The sequence below is a fragment of the Saccoglossus kowalevskii genome, chromosome 13 (assembly GCF_978046115.1).
Source record: "Saccoglossus kowalevskii chromosome 13, keSacKowa6.1, whole genome shotgun sequence".
Taxonomy (NCBI): domain Eukaryota; kingdom Metazoa; phylum Hemichordata; class Enteropneusta; family Harrimaniidae; genus Saccoglossus; species Saccoglossus kowalevskii.
The window spans coordinates 25,326,176-25,350,837 of record NC_140653.1 but is presented as its reverse complement, the minus strand read 5'-3'; the positions used below and the strand labels follow the sequence as shown (position 1 = coordinate 25,350,837).

Sequence of the window (24,662 nt, the reverse complement as noted above, 5' to 3'; positions counted from 1 at the left end):
CAGTGGCTGTTTCAGTGAGTTTTTAAACATGTTCATCAAAGTAAACCCGAAAATGGTGTTTATTTCTGGACTGATAGCCGATCACACTTTCACACCTAGCCATTGTTTATGTTCACTCGTTGGCCGCGTACTCGCGGTGTGTACCGGGCATACCTTTGAAATACGGTGCTAATTGATGGCACTGTTTGTAATCATAGTCGGCATGCTTTTATCATTGCCGATTTTACAGCTGTTTAAAACTTCGCACATTTATGAATAAAAACAAACAGACTCATGCACAAAGATGTACTATGATTTTGGGAGCCATGGTGATACCCGCGACTTAGCCGGGACCGCGAGTTAGCGAGGCGCGAGTTAGCGAGGGGCCACTGTATTTAGATATTTCAAGAAAACATGTTTCAAAATCCGGTTATAGAACGGAAGTACAACTAACCAGTCATGAGCTGTGCATTATCGTCGTGTGGCCGACAGTATTTTCGCTGAGCGACCTCACTATGCCTTGCTTTGTTCCGTCACTTACGTTCAGAGTAACCGCACAACATTTAATTTGGACATTACAAACAGGAAATTGCTAGTGTGATTCTAATATAATATGATAATTTAGTGCTACCAGGGTCACAGTATCGCAAATGAATTGTTTTAAAGATCTGCCTGAAGTTCTGTCATCTTTGCGAGGTTCTTGAGCACTTCCGAGTCGATCGCTTGAATACTTTCTATTCTGCTTGTTTAGTTATTTGTTTCATAAATGACTAGCAATGAATGCTCATAGAATTATTAGAGATTTACGACCTATCCTTCCTCCTAGCAATGTTTTGATTACTAGTATTCTTGTAGTTTAAGATGTACTTGATTATTCTGGCTGCTGCTCCAACTGTATGTATAACTTATCTATTTCTGTTCCATCAGGCGCCCTCTATCGTCAGCAATTATCTTTTTTCTGCGTGAAATCCAACGTCGTTCATATGAAATATGTTGTACAAGAATTTGATAGGGAATTTCCAACTTCTCGAGAGATCTCTCTTCACAAATTTAGAATCTTGTGACAAAGATATTTTCTGCTATTCTTGGCGAGCGAGAGTAATTACTGGCGATATTTCCAATTTCTCATCGTGATCTGTGCTCAAAAACGTCTTAATGTCGTGTCACATGTGCATAGGGCTCGCACAACTTGACGAATGAATGAATTGATAGCGGTCGGTTGAAGAAGTTTTTTAAAAAACAGTTAAATGCAAGCTCGTAAATTCGTTATTATGTGTCGTTCTTAGTCATTGTTTTGTGTTTCAATAAAGTACTAGTTACGACCATGGGCAATGTGTATTGCGTTTGAATGAATTGCGTGATGCGGGTAGAGCGTGCGATAAATATCAAGAATAGAACAATAATATGTGCACTTACGCAGTTCATTTGACAGTGGCTTTTTACATATTAAATGTATTGCAGGTAGAGTATCCTAATTACATACATCTGTACTACCAGTAATCTAAAATTTAACGTTTCGAATAATAAAACATTTTTTCAAACAAATAAAAAAATAATGTTAGATTTGTAAAAAGAAAAAATATACCAGTCCACTTTTTGTAAACAAAATTTTGCAATCGTGGCTCACTGTTTAAAATTAATTTTTATAAACAAATTATCACTCTGTGATACAAGTATGTACTTTACCTCGAAAAACACTATCTTATGACGCGCTCATTTGACGATTCACGCGTGATCTACAGGGCACTAAAATATTAGGACAAAAAATAGGTTTTGCTTTTATCGTCGCGCGTCTCATTTTGAAACCTTTGCCTCACGCATTTTTTGCAATTTTGCATGTTTTTGTTGTTCCAAATCAACTTTCAATGCATGTATTTGAAACTTACAATATATATCTTGTTGTTGTGTTGTTGTGTTTAATATTAATAATAAAAATAATAAAACCGTGTCACCGCATCACTTTTCAATTTTTTTATTTTTGCCTTGCTAACGCAGATCATTGTAATCAATATTGAACATTCACTTGCTTAGAATGGTCATTGTTCTTTTGAATAATTTTAATATGACTGTCTGTGTGTATTCTGTTTGCACTTCGACCATTGCATGTATTCTGTTTATTTAGTTGAAGTAATTCATTGTGCATTGATGAATAGTTATTGAACGTGGTACATTATCTCTAGAACTATTTGGAAGATAATGACAGATATATCGTCTATTTATAACCCCACCCCTTCTAGCGCCCTCTGCCATCATCCATAATCATATTTCATGAATGAAGTGTAATGCTCCCTGTATTGTTTTATTTATTCTTGTAAAGCAATAGTACTTGCATGTTTGGGGTATTTGGAAATGTTGTCTATGTTATTTCCAGCTGTTCAAATAATTCTTAACGACGACAAAGTTTGTGCCACCTCGTTCAGTATTTGGTACACCATTACCTTTCTGAATAACATATTCAGCGTAGTTTGCTTGTAGTATTGTTATGAGATATGTTATGTTTGAAAAATAATTGACGATATTTCCGCAAGAAGGAAGTTAAGGACGTGACAAAAGACGTTTTTCTGTATTTTTATAGCAAGGGGTAATTTATACTAATTCTGACTGAATTCTGAATTCAAAACGTCATTGTCGCCAACACATTCCTGGAAAGAGTCACACGTGACGAATGTTTAAATGTTGATAGCGGCCATTATTTTAGCTGTGTCATGATAAAAGCAATCAGTCGCACGCGAATTCCCCCATAATGTATTCATGAGGGAGGCTTCCATTATGAATCAGTGCTGGTGATCAGTATCGGACCATAATAGAGAGCCTCCAGTACTGGACCAGAATTATTGTACTTGATTGAATGATTTGATTGATTGTTCAGATCAGGGGACAAGCGTGCAAAAGAATCATGTGCTGGAGATCTGTCCTGGACAATTATGGAGTGCAAAGATTATGGTTTAGTGCTGGACACGTATTATAATTATGCATTTACTTTCCAATCTTATGAATGAGGCATACAAACGAACCTTGAAATTATGGGGATTCGTTATGGATTGTCAAGAAACCGAATCTATATTTTCCTGTCTCGATATGTTGATCCTAGTGATATGAAATAAAACTTACAAGATGGACAACACATCGAAGCGACTTGCAAAACAAACATCATGTCAGCTGTGTTTAATGACAGAGAAATAATATATAATAATTATAGAATAAAGCAATTACACAATGTAACACACAATCCCGCGATGATATAACTAATAATCAGAAGAGCAAACTAAGGATGGTTCACGAAATGTAGAAGAGTAACAAATTCTATACCTTGTCAAGGCGTACAGAAGTGTTTCCTGTGTTGCCATTGCCAATTAACACAGCATGGTCGACAACGTTTTTTGTTTTTTTTGTTTTTTGTAAACAACAGTATAACACCCAAATATAATAAAAATAAGTGCAATATTGAATTATCAAGTTTTCACCATCGTTTTAAAGCATTACATATGTAAAACATTAATCCAAAACAATCCCCGGTTTAAGTGGCAATAGCTGAGACATTATGGTTTTTTATATATAGAGGTGATTAAATCTCATCAAAATATTACTTTAAAAACAATTGCATAGACAGAAATAACACTACACAAGGCTGTACCACAACCAATGCGATGATAAAACTAACGGTCAAGGTGTCACCATTATATTGTTGAAAGGTCGCCAGAAAGATGCACACTCTGGGGACCTGGACGCAAAACAGCGGTCATCTTTTTTTGCTTGAAAGTGATTTAATGTACAACGTCGGTATGTGCCGCATATAATATGATTTTAGTATCCTCATTTTGCAGACGGCCGGTACAAATTGACACAGGAAAAAATTATTAAAATTAAAAATCGCAGAAAAAAATTAGAGGGGTGAGAATACGTATATGTTATTGAAAATTGACGTTACTCTTGTACTATGTGTATGTTGATAGTGATTTCAAAATACCAAACAACAAAAATGCAGAAAAAATATAACTAAACTGTTGAACAACTGGTGTACAGTTATTATGTGCGATAGCATGTATTTCGTAATATTAATATTCATAAATAGCGTATAATGTACGAAATATCAAATAAATGTGTGCCATTCTGTGAGCCGGATTTTACTATTAAGTGTCCTGTCGCGTTGTGCTATTTAATCTCATATGAGTCGGCTCTTTACTGAACAGGTATGACATGAAAGCAATGACCATACTAGTTCAGGAATTCAGTGTTTTTTTTAATATATTTATCTACTGAATATGTAATGCACATTACAAAAAATGTAACGTACATTTCAATAATACCTTCTGATTTTATATGATTTCAGAAAAAGAACGATACACTGCTAATTATGCAGCCATTTATTGTTATACCACACGGACGACTGAAAATGAAAACATTGAAGTGGCGCATGAAACCACTAGCAGCGGCATTATGGGTGAAACAAGACAATGAATTTGTAACGTGACAGTTCATAAAATAATTGACCAAGAAATAATAATGCAAACAATACTTATGTCGCTAATTGATCTTCAAAATGTGTAGTGTAGAAACAAAAACAATTAAAAGAAATATTGTAGCCACAATAAAAATTAGAAGAATCAGTGTAGACCCAATGCAAATAGAAAAATTATTGTACACACAATAAAAAAATCAGTGTAGACATAATAAGAATTTGAAGAATCAGTGTAGACACAATATGAATTACAAGAATGATTGTAGACACAATAAGACTTAGCGTAGACACAATAAGAATTACGAGAATGATTGTAGACACAATAAGAATTAGTGTAGACACAATAAGAATTACGAGATTGATTGTAGACACAATAAGAATTAGTGTAGACACAATAAGAATTATGAGAATGATTGTAGACACAATAAGACTTAGCGTAGACACAATAAGAATTACGAGAATGATTGTAGACACAATAAGAATTAGTGTAGACACAATAAGAATTACGAGATTGATTGTAGACACAATAAGAATTAGTGTAGACACAATAAGAATTATGAGAATGATTGTAGACACAATAAGACTTAGTGTAGACACAATAAGAATTACGAGAATGATTGTAGACACAATAAGAATTAGTGTAGACACAATAAGAATTACGAGATTGATTGTAGACACAATAAGAATTAGTGTAGACACAATAAGAATTACGAGAATGATTGTAGACACAATAAGAATTAGTGTAGACACAATAAGAATTACGAGAATGATTGTAGACACAATAAGAATTAGTGTAGACACAATAAGAATTACGAGATTGATTGTAGACACAATAAGAATTAGTGTAGACACAATAAGAATTACGAGAATGATTGTAGACACAATAAGAATTAGTGTAGACACAATAAGAATTATGAGAATGATTGTAGACACAATAAGACTTAGTGTAGACACAATAAGAATTACGAGAATGATTGTAGACACAATAAGAATTAGTGTAGACACAATAAGAATTACGAGATTGATTGTAGACACAATAAGAATTAGTGTAGACACAATAAGAATTACGAGAATGATTGTAGACACAATAAGAATTAGTGTAGACACAATAAGAATTACGAGAATGATTGTAGACACAATAAGAATTAGTGTAGACACACTAAGAATTAAAAGAATCAGTGTAGACACAATAAACATTCGGTTATTATATCACATATATCCCCATACAAGGATTGTATATAAATTACGTGCAGTTGTTTCCTAGGAAACACCATATAGATTGGTTATTGATTGTTTAATCTGTTTGTTGGGGAAAACTGTCAAATTGCTAGCACAATTGATTAGACGACTCAATGAAAACCTGTTTTCTCATTTATAAACCAGTTACTATAATGTAAGACATCCCATAATGTGTTCATCCTATTTCACCGGCAATGGCTAAATCGGGTGTTAATTCGATTTTGAATTTATAGCGTACATTAATTTGGTAATATGAAATGTCACGTATATAAGGATAATATTTCTTAGTGTGTATATAGGATTGTCTGAAAATGACCAGATAGGTTAAAATTGAATCCATCTATCCAAATGTACTAAATTCGTCCATGGTTATATTTATGTAACACAAATAAAGTCTCAGTTCTAAAACTTACCACTTATTTATAAAACAAAACTAATTTAATAAAACACTAAAACGTTTCAATTGAATTACGCCCGGAAACGTATTTGTCATTATGCATATCACCCTACTTTAAATAGGTAATATTAACATAACACGTGTTAAAATACATCATTGATGACAATTAGGTGAAGGTAAGAAAGTGAGTTTTCACGGATTGAATACTTAAGTAAATGGCAAAAGATTAGTTGATCAATTATTGGGGCCTGTCGTGTTTGAAATTCTCAGATAACATAAATTTGCACGGAAAACCATCCATGAGATTTTTTAGTGGAAAGCCATTAAAAACGGTCAGTAATAAGTCTGGTATTTAAAAATGTAATTTATACGACATTATTACATAGCTGCTTTTCATAAATGACGGATGTAAAGTATATCTCACATAACGTTTAACACGTTAGTGTCGTTTGAAAGGAGCATATGGCAATTCTGGCACAGAAAGGTTATTATGCAAATTAGCAAATTTGCATAATGTTTATTTCTGAAAACTTGACAAGAATTTCAATTTAAAATCGCTTCAATATCCCTTGCTTGATAATTTTGACAATTTTGTTGTCACATACCTACAATATGTTGTATTTTTTCGTCACAGGACAATTGATAATAAAATTAAATGTAAAATATGCACACAAGTGTAGTTTACGATTGATTGTTGTATCAAAACATCTTTCAATACAAACTTGTTCTATTCATTTTTATCTTCCGAAAAAGATGTTTTAATTGAAATCAGATCAAACTTGTATAAGACGTTTTCTGTAATGATTTTTGACCCACAAAAGGATGTTTTGGGGCACAAATCATGTTCCTTTTAGGAATCAAATTAGGTAATCGCATTTTTGTGAAGCTTCCATATCTAGTTTTATGAATTCTTACAACCCCCAAACAACGTGAGACTTTATAAAATTATACTGTGTTTGTGCAATATGAACGTGTTCTGTCGATGGTGACATTGCCTTTCTTATAAGTACGAGAAGGTACTCTGTAGGAGCATCGTTTGAATGACGATAAAAGTGTGTCTTCCGTGGTTGACGAATAACACCTTGAACGCTTCGATGACGTTGTGGTCATCACAATCCTCTTGTTCGGAGAACTCACATGGAAGTGTTTCTTTTCACGGCTTCGACAAAGAAGAGCTAGATTTCTTCTGAAATTCTCCCCAGCGTAAGTATAAATAATTGGGTTCAAGCAACTGTTGGCGTAGCTCAGACACAGACTAAAGTAGAATGCGATGAGAAATGGCATGGTGATATTATAATTATTGAATCTTTCAAAAAGTCGAAGGATGTGTACGACCCAAAACGGCAACCAACACACGATGAACAACAAGACAACGAGAAGCACCATGATGGTTACTCGATGCGATCTGTGTGGCCTTTTGTTTAGTATGTTGTCACGGCAGTTGAGTTGAGTGAGGTGTATAACGATGCTTGCATAACAGACAGAGATAATAGCGAGTGGAACGCAGAAACCTGTGACGAAACCGTATTGGATGAATACGCTCTGTGGCATCCATTCAGGTGCTGCCACCTCGCAGAGCGTGATACCGTAGAACTCTATCGTGACGGCACTCACCCAGAGAGGTACTGTAACAAGGAAAGCTAGGACCCAGATCAAAACACAGGTCATCCGCGCCGCTTTTATTGTACGATATTTCCTAGACCTCAAACCATGGACTACTGCTAAATATCGGTCAAACGATAGTGCCACGAGGGTAAAAATGCCTGCAAACATATTCAAACCATCAACACCGTGCACTAGTTTACAAACAGCCTCGCCCATTATCCAATTGCTACCAGAGTTTGTGTATGCAAGAAACGGTAACATGACTACGAACAAGAAATCCGCCGAGGCCAAGTTAAGAATATAAACGTTGGCAACTGTTTTGATTTTTGACCGTCGCAGTAACACGTAAATAACCAGAGCGTTGCCGATCAGTCCAGAGAAGCAGATGATACCGAAGATAACTGGAAGAATGGTGTTGAACAGCAGTGGGGATACTTGCCCAGCAATTCCAGGAATGTAATACGATCCGGTACTTTCGTTGAACGTGCTGTTGCCGCCTGTAACCATGGTAAATCTAGTTCGTAAAACTTGCAGATTTGTAGTCTCGCGTGCGTTGTTGTATTATATAAATGCACAATGTGATCGAGTAATGTTGAAACTAATACCGCTACGTACACAGCGCATCTAGGAGTGTGGATGACAACGCAGTGGGTGCTCTTATTAACTTGACGTGTGCTATGAAGTAAATTATATCTAAACTAACACAAACAAAATGATTAAAGGTCAAAGTACCTGTAAACGAACGCATAAATCTCGGAATGCGCTGAATGCAAGTATATGCTTGTATAAACAATACAGCTCCTTGAACTACTTCCTTTGTGAATAGCCTCTGATATGCACATATTTGCACAAGAATTTAAAACATCTTTCAGTTGTATCTTGGTGTCATCAGATTCATTTGATTATTCTGAGATATATCAAAAATTAATATACAGTGTATTACTATACATATATAAATAATTATATTTTGTGATTTCCCTTAGAATACACGGGTCTCATCTGAATTGGATGTTTATTTAGACGGCAGTAGAACACAGAGCAACCTAACTACGTCATTATACACGCAGAACGCGATGCGCGGGCATTATAAATTAAATCAACTACCTCATACATTCTGGTAATTTTCGAGATAGCCTCGAATTTTGCATATACGCCTGCACATAATTCTTCATTCTAATCAAAGAATATATCATCCCTCATTTGAGCTATTCAGTTGTGTAACACATTGTTGCCATGACAATCTAACTGAAACATAGTCTATACGATATATGAATAAACAACAGGAAAAGGTAGCTTTCTTTAAATCCTGACTATTACTTCTTTTGGTGAAAGTTACTAAAAATTCTGAAAGATTATTTTAAGTGAATCCTTGTTGTTTTGTAGGATCATATTTTAATATACTATATATTGGATTCCCAGGCAGAGCTTTGACCTTACACTCGCAGATCTCGCGGGATCTTACTCAATGTTTACATGAGCAGTACAATTCTGAATTTGTGTATTGAAAACCACATAGACACAGACGTACAATAAAATTATATTGAGTATTTGTTAGTTTGATATCGAATATCATTTTAGGACTATTAATGATACCGATTAACGAGATCACGTGGCACCAACGCTGGAGTGCAATTAATACAATTATTCTTGTCTCTGGTCATATTACATTTTTATTATGAATCACCATCGTTATTGTACGCCCAGAAGCAACGATCACGTCATTCATTCATTACCTTGGCGACAGTAGAAAAAAATCATACACCTCAATGATATGTGGCGTTCAGATGGGGGATAATTACCGAGACGTCACGATTTCCGCCGATTCATATTGATTTAGCATTCTCATTAATCGTTATACCTAGAAATGTAAGAATACAAGATCCATCAACGTCCGTAATGCACCATTTGTAGGAGTGTGGTGCGCCTGATAGTAGATCTGATTACGTCAACAACTTTTAACCTGGTTCCAAGTCGGTTTATGATTGCGCTGTACACGTCAGTCGGAAATTTCCCTGCAATGCGGTGGATTATTAGACAGATATTTAGCGTTGATTTCAGTGATTATTGCACAACTGGTTACGAGCGAGGCAGATGATTGATTACCTACTCGGACAAAACTATCACGTTATAGTTAATTTGAGAATCTTAATCTTAATTTGAGAATGCATAACACTAGATGAAATACGCCGTGTGAATACATCTTTCAGTAGCTAGACCCAGAAGAATAAAATAATAGCATGTTCTTTTCCTAGCTTGTCTTGTAATACATATACTAATAATATTAATGTGTTGTATCTGTTGACTTATATTTTGATGGTATCCAGAATGCAATGTGTCAATTACTACCAACATAGACAGCGAAGCACAAGGGAAAGACGTGTGTTTTTGATTCGCACAGCATTTACTTGCTTCACTTCCTATGTTATCAGTTACTACGTAGATGATGCTGCTGCAAATATAACAGAAACAACATAATAGTGAATATTGGCTGTACGTGATGACTGAAAATAATTTGTAATCATTATAAATTGATTGTTCCCGTAGCTGTTACTTAGTATGCATTGTTAACTGTTGGTCAGTATGACTTATTCGTGGCCCCTAGGCATATCATCCTGATACATTGATAGTGAATTTTGTACCTCAGACAGTACAAGGAAGTGTGAATTGTTGGTGGTTATACACCAGTCCTGTTGCCAAATGATGATACTACATTACAGACAGGTGCTTAGAGTGAGCCTGAAATGAGTGTATTGGCGTCGCACAATTCACTATTCTATCTGCTCAATAAGTCATTAGCAGCTATTTACCGATGCGCTTAAGGTCGGTCTCCATCACTACTCAGAAATAATTTGTGCGTTGAAGCAAATAACCCGTTCGTCAATATTGAATGTAGCTAGTAACATGCATGTCTCACTTTTCTAACTGCGTAAACTACAATGTAAATAATGATGAAAGATTAATTGATTAGATGTCCTTCGTCCCACCAATTGTCTCAGTGACACGTGTTGAAACTTCGCGAAAACAGTTCATTGCATATCAACAGTTAAATAAATCAAATGTTGGTTCTTAACGTTCGTACCATGGCACAAATGTACGAACACGATATAAGAGTTCTGTTGTTGTTGTTTTTTATCTGAACGACTTTTAATTAACTAACATTCAAACAAATCTGATCCATAGTTCAAGCATTGAAAACAAGAACTAATTAGTCTCGATGTATACTTCATTTTTCGTTCATCTTCAATATTCAAAGAAAGTCCGATGTTTTTCATGTGATAAGGGGATGATTTGTGTTAACGAAATAAATATTAAACTGATAGTTGAATCTCTGTAACATAATAACACTTGAAATTCACGTTAAAAATATTTACCCAGAGGAAATATTTTAATATAAATTTTTTGTGACTGTCAGTAGTTGTCAAGGGGAAATACTCATTGCATTTATATATATATATATATATTGCATTTGGCATACCACAGTCGGTACGTACGTTCCCGTTCCTCTCATACTCGTATATTCATGTACGTCTGTGGTAGCGTGTCATTGTTGACAAACAAGCATCCACCTATGAGCCTTTGCGTGCGCAGGTGATGACCCCTCCGCTTTAATGTGTTAGACTAGAAAATTTTTAACACGTTGATCAACGTTGTATTAAAGCGGGGGAGTCGTCACCTGCACATGAGCCAGATGGCCATAGCGTGTCATTGTTTACAAACAAGCGTCTACCCGTGAGCCTTTGCGTTTTAGCGTGTGCTGTTATCGTCGCTTGGGACTCAATTCCCGCGCTTGCGCAGGTGACAACGCTCCCCCTTTAACTGAAATTGCAAGTCGCTTAAACAAATACGTATAAACCTACGCAAAACTGCTTAAAATACATACAATACTATGTGCACATACAATTATAGGTAAGGATCGTTATTCATCATCAGCGACACGTTCACATGACAATGCCCATTGACACGGACACAGGCCGGTAAGCTGATTGGTAATCCGTTCCATTCAAAAAATAATAATTTTTCTCGGGTGGTATTTTTTTTTCAAAATTTGTCAACCTAACTATTGTTCAGGTGTGACCAGTCTGTCAAATTTGAAACTTCTATAGAGATTTATTAACACCGCTGAAGTCGAATGTAAGTAACGATTTTGGCTATCACTGAATGCGCGTCTTGTGCATGTCAATCTAGTAAAAGTACCGGCGTCAACTCAAAAACAAAACAGTAATTCCAAGCACACATACAATTAGAGTAAACAATTTTAGAATGAGATATGTGCGAAATTTAGATTCACAGATTTATACGAAGATACATTTTGCGCAAAGCTACGACTAAAAACAGTAGGGCAAATACCAAACCTTCACGGCCAAACTATTCGTTTAGGCAAGATTAAGCCAAACGCTATTAAAATTGGAACGAGTTCGTTGTTTTTGTGTGGAAAAATTCCTTGAATACGAACACCTAATTACACAAATAACCTAGAACCCAATGTTCTTTGGTATTTTTACCCGATTTTAGGGAATCTGAAAACCCCGTTTCTCAAATTGTCTGTTTATTTAGTTTCAAGTCGTATTCAAGATGGCTGTCCATAGTAAATATCGGTAATGTATTTGATAATCACGTGTACGTCAGCTGACAGTGATTGTGCTCGCAATGTATCTTTATTGTGTTACGTAATTGCTATACATTATATTACCATAGAGATTTACTCTATTGTACTTTATTGGCCCCGAATCTGCATAACGTTTTGACATTATATTATAAAGTGCTTTCGTTATCAAGCAACTATTTCGGTGCTGCAGGATTTATGGTGTAAATAAACTTAAAAATAAAACAAAATTAGTACAAATGCCCTTTTAACATTTAACATTCGTTTAGGAATCGTCCCACCATACCCGGTCGTGAATGCAGGAGAGCGCCCTCAATCACCGTATTATACATTTATTTCTCGACCCGCTCGACCATTTATATCACGCTCCTGATTTTGCTGATTGAACGCGTTAAGTAGCAATTCGCGCTAAGATTGGCTGTTTTGGGAAGAGAACGAAGTTCCGTTCGTAAGGAATGGTCGGGTGACGGGCGTATTCGCGACTGTGTAATAATTACTCGTGCTAATAGATGGACTTATTTGGCACAAACCGAATTTTAATCGTCATATTCTAACGTTTAAATAATAGTCGTTGTATTATACTCACAATTGAAGGACTAATGATAATTATTGAAATAGCGCCACCGTGCGATCATTTGATTTATGTTAAAGGGTGGTAGTCGTCGTGCCGCGTCCTGTTCGATATGAGACTCATAGCGACGTATACAACGCGTGTAAAATACATTGTTTATATCCTCGGGGCGTACATCCGGGCATCTTCACTGCCTGGCAACCCTCGCAGTGAAAACAAAGGCCAAAAACTCACAGAAAACGGTACTTTGGAATGGTTGTTGAGACTCCCCTGAACAGTGTAACAAGATTAGCCCTACTTGTGTAACATATATAAATTTGGTTGTTCAGGATTACTTCAAAGTTGAGTTTGTGTTGTTTTCTCAAATTTTCACCGGCTCCATCGGCGTTCCACAGCAGCGCGCACAGAGCCCATAGAAATGCATGTAGAGTGGTGCGCGTCTTAGCAACGTGGAACGTCTTGTGACGTAGCTCCGCTCCCGAGGGTACGTGAAATTCGAACACGCGCTGCGCTACGACTACCGGGCTTTAACGCTCACTTGACATTTAACATTACCGAACGTCGATTATTCGCAATGACAATTATTTTACGGTTATGTATTCGTCGTCCTAGATTTCGTCCACCTTCTTGGCGACACTTTCCACGTACTTGTAGATTACTCTATTACTGTATTACAAAGTCACGTGATGATATGAGTACGCCGTTATTTACATATATATGCTATGCGCCGACGGCGCCATTGAAAGAGTGGAATCAGCCTTTCCCAGTTTATATGTTCGAATTACTATGTTTTTATCGTGCTATTTTTGAGTCCGTGGGGCCCGGGGGGAATCTCTATCAGAAAATATTTACGAATCGGATTCATCGTTGTTGCATATAGTCACTATGGCGACAGGTGATGCAGTTGTTACTAAGGGTCATAGTTCATTATTTATTTGAAGAGCAACATTTGTTGTGACTATGACTATGTTCGACTTTGGACGTTGGTGGCGTAGTTCCAAAATTCTGTAAAAGACTAAACATGGGAATAGCGATAATACATAAACGGGAGGCTTCAAGACAAAACAATACAAACGAAGATAAAACCAATTGCTACACATTTCTGTCACTAAATATTATAATTATATCATAAACTACTGCTCCGGATACTGTTTCATTAAGTTCCTTATACTGCTGTGCAACTGTATAATTCAAGTTTGTGATTCGGAACGAACGACCCATTAAAAAGGTAATAAGTAGTTGTAATTTTTGACATGTTTTGTTTAAATATAACCACATAAAGATAAAGTGATCCTTACATAAAGCGAATGTTACGAGCAATGCGATGTGAAATCTAAGGGTCGAGTTCTCGCTATTGCGTTAAAATCGCTCATGTGATGGGAACCAGGCACTATCACGGTAAATAACACATATGATCATCCGTGAAAAGACGCCAGACAGATGCTTAGCCCCTCCAGATGGCGGCATTGCCCATGTCTCCCGATAAAGTTGTCATCTTGTTCCTTAAATCCCTGAGGTTCGCTTGAAAAAATAAAACATAACCCGGTTACAAACAGTCCTAAACCGAGGGTCCTAGTTTGTCTTATTTTAATGAGCTCCTATTGTAACAGTATGCTGTCCGCAAAGTCACTACAAGTCATAGTCACAGAGATGCAAGGATGTAAAACTGGGACGTACTATTAGCAATCAATCAAAAAACACACACCTTGGATTGTAACTACGGGATTAATTGTAAATGTTTACCAGAGATAGAGCTAATATATACATATCAATCATATACATATCAATCACTTTTGATCACAAAGTCCCCCTTGAGAGAACCAGAATCCACTCACCACTAACTTTGTAACATTTTCTGGGTATCTGAAGTTCAGTCAAGCATGATAAGCCAGCATATTTACCGCAATTGTTTGTTTGTTTTTTTCTGTGAACATTCTTCACATCTATACACAGGGTTGGGTGGGATTAAATAAATGGAGAATATCACTGAATCGACACTTAACAGCGCAAGTCGTTCCAGTCGTTGCCACATTGCAAATTATTTCAGTGGTTTCAAAGACCCACGGTAGATTTGATCCACGGGCTAGAACAGTATTCATCCGAGGATTATTGAATGACTAAAGCGTTCGTCAAACATATCCATGGCGCTCTTGGTGGGTGTAAAACATAAATATCGGGCGTATGAAACTACTTACAAGATTGTGCCTGATTGGCTACCCAACCATAACACCTACCATTCGAACCAATCAGAAAGCAGCTTGTTTGTTGACAGGTTTTTAACGTATCAAATATTTCCTTATATATATTGAATGAACCTTAGCTCTAATGTGTTGATAACAATCTCAATAGCTAAAAATAACAAATTTAATGACACAAAATATATCAGAAATGACTAAAATACTATCACAAAGACTAAAGGCGACACAAGAAGAGCTATGGACCCACAGTTAGCCGTTCAGATGCACGATGATAACCTACCATAAATAAATAAATACCGTAACAGCAAATGAATATGATTTCAGTAAATTTATTTTTATTATCATAAGCGTTTCTTTGTCATGTTTGGGTTAAATACCAGATCGACGAATGAGAACGTGATTTTCGAGTGGCACGAGCCGTGTTGACCCAAACATAAAGGATTAAAAATTTCGGCACGTGCCGAGATCCCGTAACATGAACGTAGCTAATAAGCTAATTGCATTTAGCAATAAGCTAATTATATCGCGTTGTATAATATTTCTCGAAGACACATACAAACATTAAAGGACTATAACATCACATGCATACACGTGCGAACAATACCAATAATGCGACGATGACGTCAATTATTGATCCATTGTTAATGTTGAGTGTTATTGTTGTTTCAAAATACTGTCACCACTGGCCTGAACTAGTTACTTATTAATGGCTACTTGGTTTTCAGTTTGACCAGTGTCATTATCAACAGTCTCCAGTCGTGACCTTGTCACCACAGGAATGTGTCCCGGTATACATAAAATCTATTGATTTTTTTAGTGTTGATGTCAAGGTGTATATATGGGCGTGATCGAGAGACACTGACAACCGAAACATTTTTTTACTAAAAATCGGGCGGTGTTGTTTAATTGTATCCAAATGTTTATGATATGATGATATCATGTTGATATAAATCTCGGTTCAAAGCTATCGGCGTGAAAAGAAAGAGCCCGCCAACGTAGCGAACGCTGTGAACAAACTCGTCCAATCGGGGTCAGTGTTTTCAAGGCGTTACCCTGACATCAATCGACACCCTAAACTACGCCGCAGTTACTTATTCGTTTACTGTTTTGTGATTGACAGACACACCGTCCCAAATTCAAGTGCAATATGCGCTGATCTGAATGGGATATTTGTGTTTCATCACTGCCGAGTCAACATAACTGGTTTCCTTTTTCAATTTTATTAAATAAAACACACATTTTTCACAGCATGCTACTATTCTCAGCACGTTTGGCTCTATTCGGCTTTAACGACCCAGTAACTTTTCGTTTGACAGGTTTCAGTGCTCTATGGAGCGTCGTTATTGAAGCGGTACAATACATCTGTAGATGGGTACAATGTATTCTTTGGGTTTTTATATCGTTCCTATCATCGCTCATTAGCATCATAAAGACTGGAAGCTTCACGTATACACACACTTATAGTGCGGGGAGAGCTCCGTATAGCTTACAGCGTCAGCCTGTGTGGGGGCACGTAGCTGCCACTTGAAGTCAACATGTTTGCACAACACTGGCTTTTCAAACAACCTGTCATCGTATATGGCCAAATCGGGGGATAATACCATGTAGCAACGTCACAGCGAAGAGTGGTGTATACGGTTTTACTGAGCACGCTTCGTTGGACGAGTAGTTGTAAGAAGGGGGATTATTGTAATGACAATTAGGAACCAAGGTGAAGTGTTTCCGACTGATCAGATATACTGCCGATATTTGCCGTAGATCAGGTAATGATTCACTCTAAAGTGTCGCTGTGTGTCCGTCACACGCATGATTTTATTAAACAGCACGTCATCAACCCGCTTATTGATAGTTTTAATTATTTCGCAAGTATACTTCGTTACAATAACCACCTGTTGTTCCGGTACCTGGCACGTTCATTTCCATCCAAAATTTTGCTTTAATGACGACGAACTCAAAGCGGCAAATCGACAATAAACATACGGTAACTACGCTAACAGGTGACATCCTGGTCACTGCAGTGCAACCATGACGAGAACGCCTAAGTAAGGTACCCATTGATCTGCGGAGCTAAGATGACGAGGGGCTAATTCGTGAGTGACATTGTGAGCCCGAGTACACATCAGTTGTGTCAATGAGGGAAAGAAACATATTTGACTTCAATCTTAAGGACCAAGAGTTATTACGATGACAACAGGTTAAAGGGATACTTATAACTCTAGTACGTAACACCATGGTTACGTAAATGTACGAAGGGGGAAGTTCCGTATATTGCTGATAGTTTACAGCAAATACACTACGTCTGTGCGCACCAATGTACGTCACTGTCCTGGCTACCCACATGCCATTATACCCATTTATTCAAACATCTATCCCAAGCGTCCAAATGCCCCGACGTTATACGTGTCAGACGGAGCGAGGAAAACGTAAATGATACATTATACTCAAATTGTTGGATCGATAGATTCGACAAAAAATGTACGAGTTTGTCAATGTATAAGCCTAATTCGATTCACGTTTTGAACAGGTGGGGATATATTTACATTACGACTACTTGTATTAAACGAAATGCATGAACCGGTTAATGAATACCACTGGTTGTAATGCTTATGTAAGTTCGACACAATGGTACTCACTTAGGTTACTATGGAAACCGAAACAGTACCCTTCATTCTATACATAGAAGGTCTGTTTTTAAATACCCAGTTTAAAAGATCGATATCAAACACTCGTGCGCACTGTATTCACTGTGTATAGTACAAGCCAATGCCGTGAACCCGGCCGCTGCCTCTCTACAACAGATTTTATTGGATCTTTAACGAACGTCATCCGTTTTGGTTAATGCATCGTTGTTTAGTTAGAATGCGTGGTATCACGGGTCGGGTACCCAGATCCTTTCTATACTGAGGGGTTTCTGTACAAGCGCTTTATTTTAGAAAAAAACGTACACGACTGCAAATATACTTGGTTAATACCATTTCAACGAACTGAAAGAACGACACTCTAAAATGGCGGACAGAATTCAAAGTTCAGAATAAACATTCGTCTTGGACACGTAGTTATTTACTGTGCCACAGTTAATTGTGTGTCACGGGTTTATCTAGGTGGATTAGTGTGATTTATCGCAGCTCATTCTTGTCGCCAAAGCAAATTTAAAGTCAATAATAATACCAATCTATAAGATAAAATTGAGTCCACGCACTAAACTAGCTTGACAACATGAATTGATGCGACAAACATCGTGATCCTTGACCTTGACGAATTTAGTTATTGTATATATGTATGAAGATTGTTGAAACGTAATCAGGTTCGGTAAATCTCTTAAAATAGCAACCCCCGTAATGAAATCAATGACGATGCGCGTCGTTGGACTGTATCCACATGAATCACAATACACCCAGCATTGTTCTTCCAACTATAACAAATTCTACGAAGTATTTAAATTAACACGAGTGAACGAGTGGCACCAGGTCATTGCACAACGCCGTAGGTAAACAAGTTGACCTTATTTGTAGCAATTACAGTTTTATCGGGCGTGTCAAGAAAAAAATAATAACTAGTTTGCGTGTAGAACACTGTCCATCGCTATGATATTATATAACAAAAAATTCACTCTATTAAAATTTGTATCTTGTTTCGATTTTTAAGAAAGTTTAGAGTAGAAACCCGGCGAACAATGATAATCATGGATTCGGAGCCGATATGTATATTTTACGTCCCGGTTTATATGCTATTTAAAGCCGACAACCAACCAACAACTGTCTCTATCCTATATTTAAGTTTGAGGACATTAGTTGCGTTCACGCACACCTCCTTAGCCCGTGCTAAGCAAACGTGCGTGAATGCTTAGCACGGGCTAAGGAATGCTAAGTACGGGTTAAATCTGATCCGAATTTAAGACGCGGTCTAGACCCTTAGCACAGGCTAACGAAGTGTGCGCGAACGCTTAGCCCAGGGCTAAGCGCCCTCTGCAGCGACCTTTGGGTGTGAACAATATGCACGTGATCAAATATATCCAACTTTCTTATTCCCAAAATGGCAACCGAGCTCAGTTGTACACGCTTCCACACTGATCGGGTCGCTGTAGTCATGGATGTACTAGTACATCCATGCTGTAGTAGCGCGTACAGCAGCTCCAATCGTAGACAAAATAAATTTGGTTCGCTGTCTACGACATGCATTAATACAACTCCGTATTCTATTACGCCGTTGTATACTGTTTCTGTGCATCCAAATAAGTTGGGTTCGTCTTCTCTCGCGTTCCTGTGCACGTCGCTTCAAAATTAGAACGAAACATGTCAGCAGCAGAAATAGAACTTCGCGCGTGTCATCCATTTTTTGTTCGTAAATAGCGGCTTACCAAAGGTTACCAACTAATGGCGTTCCTTAGCCCGTGCTAACGACTGGCCCTCCCTGTGCGTGGACGCAATTGGATCTAGCCAAAATGCAAATATGCTAGATAAGCCTAAATCAGCTTAAATCTTAGCCCGTACTTCGTGTAACGTGAACACAACTATAGTGTCCAATGCTTTGGTGAACAGTTGTAAATTCTGAAGCCTGTGGTCAGATGTATCAAACAAAGGAGAACAAAGACGACATTTCTGCAATAAATTCGAGCTTGTATAACTATAAAATACTTTCAACAAAGCCGATACGAGGTTTAAACAAAAAAAGAGAAATTGAAAATATGAATAGTTGAATAAAATATAATACAGACTTCGTAGAAATGAACGGCATGAAAAACATGAACAAAACAGTTAAAATAGCAAAACAATCTACAAAAGAAATTTTCTATTTTAACTGACTTGTTCATGTTTTTCATGAAACATAAAAACAGAAAATGGAAATATGAAAAAGATGAATGAAAATATACCGTCATAAACTTGTAGCGCTAATCGCTTTTTGAACGCACCAAACACTGATTGCAAAACTAGGTACCTCGCAAAGAAACCCAGAATGAATCCAAACTTTAATGATTTTTTGTTTTAATTGTGAAATACACATTTATGTATTAAGCCAACTGGCATCATAAATACAAATGCAATAAATAAACGTGGGTGCATACATCAGGACGACGGTAAACAGAACCAAGATTATCATAGATCGATCGTTACGGAAGGGGAAAGTGTTATACACAAATTAACATATATAGTTGTACATGCTGCGTCTATTGGTTACATCTGGAATTTGCTAAAGTTAGCAATACCGAATAGCGTGACCGGTGTATACGTACAATAACACTTTTCACGTTTTGCCAGGAGTTTGAAGTCAGCATCTCAGACTGTATTTGCCACCTTGATAAAACGACTATTATCGCAGAGAGGAAATCAATTAAATGCATATGACTTTCTAATTTTGTGTATTTTCTAACATTTCAGATATGATCTGGTGCTAACACAGTTTTAGAATTAAATCCGGGACATACCTTGCTATGGAATAACCAACGTACATGATCGCAGCCAAAATTGGTTTCACAAAGAGAATCCATGTCAGTGTTGGGGCAAGCTACAAGCGGCACGTATCCCGAATCGGGTGGCGTAACCATCGCAGGTGTAGATTATATAGACGGCAAAGAATATCTGCCGAGAGCAAATGACATACTGAAACACACGATGAAGTACGAAACCGACATTTCAAAAAGACGAGAAATGCAGGCGTCCATGGTGACGTACACGGATCGGACCCGTCAACTGCTGAAGGAAAGGGGGTTGTACGACCAGGGCGATGGCGATGTCGTAAACTCGACAAAACAGACGCATCGGGTTGAAAGCAATCGGAGAGTATTCATGTCGTCAATAACCGCGAGCGACATGCACAATTCACTCTCCTTAACGAGTAAATACTTTTCTACCAAAACGCATCTCAATAGGAAGGGTATTAATGCGGGAATGCCGTCATATAGCGGTAATAACGCGCGCTTACCAAATATATTATCAGCTAGTGATCCAACAGGCTATAGTTTTGATATCGTCAGGCGAGGTGTGTCTAGGTTACCTGCTGTAGACGAAGGAGAATCAAATAGTCCGCCGGAAATCATTTCTGGTGTGAATACAAATAAAACAGAAAGAAAGGCAAAAAAAATTAGGACAAGACTAGTATATTTGAAAGATGAGTCACAAACTAAAGCGGTGCGCAAGGCGAAAAAGAAGTTATTAAACTGGGTGCGTGAAGACGAGGGGACACTCCGAATAAATGTCCAACTTCCGACTGTTGAATATGACCCAGAATCGCCCGCGCGGTCGCTGATAAGCGAACTCAGTATTTATCAGTGTGAATCAAATAAAGTTAGTGGCTGTAGTAGTGATATCCAGTGCATTATGTGTAAGTTGGAGAATTGCAACGACATGGTTCGGGAACATGACGGAGAAGGGGACGCACAGAATGACGAACTGCGACAGAACGAAAATAAAGAACAGGATGATAGACAGGTCCCTATGTTTGATTCAGATAGACTGGTAGATGATCCAGAAGAAAGGCTTAGCGATGATGCTGTCGACAAAAATACTGGTACATCACCAGAGTCGAGCGATGAAGGACATAACAAACATACGACCACATCATTGAAAAAGAAAATGAAAAAGAAGGCACGAGCTTCAATTATTAGGAAAACTAAATTGGCAGGCACGTTACCAGAATCCACGGCTACGTATAGAAGCGAGGTTCGGAGGAAACGCGCAGAAGATAAAAGACTGATTCGGCATTATGAAAATCATGATCGGCCTAAATTGGCAGCGTTGCCAATAAAAAATGGTACAGGAATCCTCGATATTGACACTGAATCATATCACAGGTCTTATAAAATAATTCATCGAGACCCCCCGTCAGTTAAAAAAATCAAAACGTGGTTAGAGAGCAACAATTTAAGTAACTCGTCTCCAGGGGACGACGATAACGGTGACGTGTTGAGAACGCTGTATCGAAGTGGAGGGACACTACAGGACGATAACACAAACCATGGTTCAGAGGCTATAAAACAACGATCGCGACTATCACTGAAAGCAGATTATGTGAGCAACAGCACAGCGCTGCCTCAAAATCGAGATAAAACAACTCTTGGTGAAAGTCACAGGATACTTGCCAAGAAAAAAGATCAAGAACGTTCATCGCGATACACTGTGATGTACGACACCAGCTCCAATCCATCTAAATACCCAGGTGGCACGATCACCTTATCGGATGTAACATCCTTCGTGGACGAATCATTCATGCACTCAACCGTGCTGGAGGATAAGCGATCAAAAGGGAGAGTACGAAAGCTGGGTGGAAGAAACGGCGAAATGCTATGTATCCATGGAAACAAAACAGGGAGTTGTCACAACTGTCAAGAGATTGAAGAAGCCGAGGTGATGCTTGGGAAACAAATCGAGAATTTCACGAAGTCGAACGTCCAATGGAGTGTTGTGTCAGATGGTATGGACAGGTCAAGATGGGGGCGTAGTCGACTGGTTAAGGGACCGCAAGAGGGAGACGCACCAGTTTTGAAACATAGTGCAGACAAAACTCAAGGCGACACAGCGGAACGCTCTCTAGCTGTCCCGAGCATTGCTTCTGGCGTAGAATTCACCAATGATGCATCGATGAAGTCGTATCTTGAAGGCCTCAATGATGATGAGTCTGTTTTATCAGCATTTACAATGGGAAAACGAAGAGTACGATTCACGGAGCATGTAGAAGTACACGAGATTGCCCTTTACAGACGTGATCCAAATAAACCTTTACGGAAGCCACGAAGAGGAAAGAAAAAGAAAGCTCTTCCAGTGCACATTTAAATACTATAACTACATAGTACCTTATTTGTCTGGACGTCGTTTACGTTATTTTACTTTGTCACCAATTCCATTTAAAAAATACAACACAGAAGTTCTTAAACTAATATAAACGCAGGGATTCAGTTTTACAAACTAACCATAACTAAGCCTGTGCAATTTCCCGGAAAAATGTGTACAGAAAGTGCAAAATACTCAGGTATTTAATATGTTAAACATGAGGGGTAAGCTCAGGTCAGTAGTGTTGATGCTAATAAAAAGAACACGTTGTACATGTTGATTTAATGTTGGTAGATTTCTTTCTCTACCCATATCTTGTTAGTCGATGTCGATTTGCGCTTATATAATGTCATTGTTACTATTGGTCTCTTCCAATTACATGAACAATTGTCTTGAATCTTATTAGGCAGGTATATTGACATAGACATACCTAGGAAACGAAGATAATGATTCTGCGAGACCGATTCTAGAAAATATGTCTGCAAATGGTTTAAAATTGAAGAAACTCACTTGGTACTTACAACATTGACTTTCGGGTGTGTATCATATAGTTTTATTTTACTGGCTTCATATATGGGTTATATTAGTGTACGATAAATTGGAAAAAGCTGGTCAGGAGACAAACAAATCACTGGATAAACTGTTGGTACACTCAAGAAAAGAAAATTGAATAGATAGGGCACCACGAAAAACTGGACTGGTCAGACCCTCACCAATCCACACCAATGATTTGAAATGGTTTAAAATGTAACACTTCATTGTCAGTTATGTGCAACACTGTACCGATCACGTCGACAATAAAATAGTTAAGGACGGTGACGCGAATATATACCCCACCACTACAGTGACATGATACAGTAAATGTAATGGCATATTACCAATACTGATCTGGTCTCAATGTTTTGGAACACTTGCATCCAGATTACTGGCAATTTATTTACAGGGAATGCAAAGGGAAATAATAACAGTTATATTCAACGTTTTCGCAATCTCCGATCAGATTTCATTATTATACATATATACATTTGAATGATCTATTGCGATGCGTAACAAATAAATCGAAGTCTGATTCATTATTATAATGATTTTGTTCGCTTATTGTTTTGCCTATTCGCTATGTGAAATATAATAGTATGATCGTCAATATACGAGTTTCGATCGAATACTAGTATGCGTAAATAAGACAATAATTCAAACACTGAGGCCCCCCCTCAAATACTTGACGAGCCGGCTAAGTGAATACAATCATACTCGCTATTATCTTTTCGCGATCTTTCTTGTTTTTTATTATAACCATTAGCTGTGGATCTATATCTTTTCTTGTGTCGGTCTTTAGCTTTTGTGATGGTATTTGGTGTCATTAAATTTGTTATTTTCAGATATTAGTTTGTATTACGCAAGTCTATGGGAGGAACCATAGCTCTTCCGAGTTGATAAAAATCATATTATCTGAAAACAAATTTAATAACACAAAATATGCCAGAAATGACTAAAATACCATCACAAAGTTTAAAGATCGATATAGGAAGAGCTATGAACTGACAGCTATATTACCACGAGTTTGTAAAATGAGGAGTTCCTCAGCTGCATCCATACCGCTTTAAAGTAAATTGCCCAGTTTTAACTTGTATCATTGCTATGGCAACATCTGGGATCTCGATTTATACATCACATGACAGCTTTGAAATTACGTTTTTTTTAGATATACACTATTCTTTGATCTACCTGAAACTCGATGGCGGTGGTCATTGACTCTTGAAACAAATCGTGAATATTCATGAGTTAATCATTATGCATTAGTTATAAAATGCAAGATTGTAATACCCATGTACTCTGGGTATAAAATTC

General features: G+C 37.4%; 2 protein-coding genes across 2 annotated transcripts; one reads left to right on the top strand and one right to left on the bottom strand.

Annotated features, from left to right (window-relative positions):
• Positions 1–7,019: 7,019 nt before the first annotated feature.
• LOC102806696 (somatostatin receptor type 5-like) lies at positions 7,020–8,186 on the bottom strand. The gene has a single exon (XM_006813663.1). It carries the CDS (start codon positions 8,184–8,186, stop codon positions 7,020–7,022), a length of 1,167 nt encoding a protein of 388 aa, XP_006813726.1.
• An 8,331-nt stretch (positions 8,187–16,517) lies between these two features.
• Positions 16,518–23,896, top strand: LOC144347217 (uncharacterized). The gene is made up of 2 exons (XM_078007340.2): positions 16,518–16,814; positions 20,427–23,896. The coding sequence occupies exon 2, from the start codon at positions 20,535–20,537 to the stop codon at positions 22,815–22,817; it is 2,283 nt and encodes a 760-aa protein (XP_077863466.1). The 5' UTR covers positions 16,518–16,814; positions 20,427–20,534; the 3' UTR covers positions 22,818–23,896.
• The last annotated feature ends 766 nt before the right edge of the window (positions 23,897–24,662 follow it).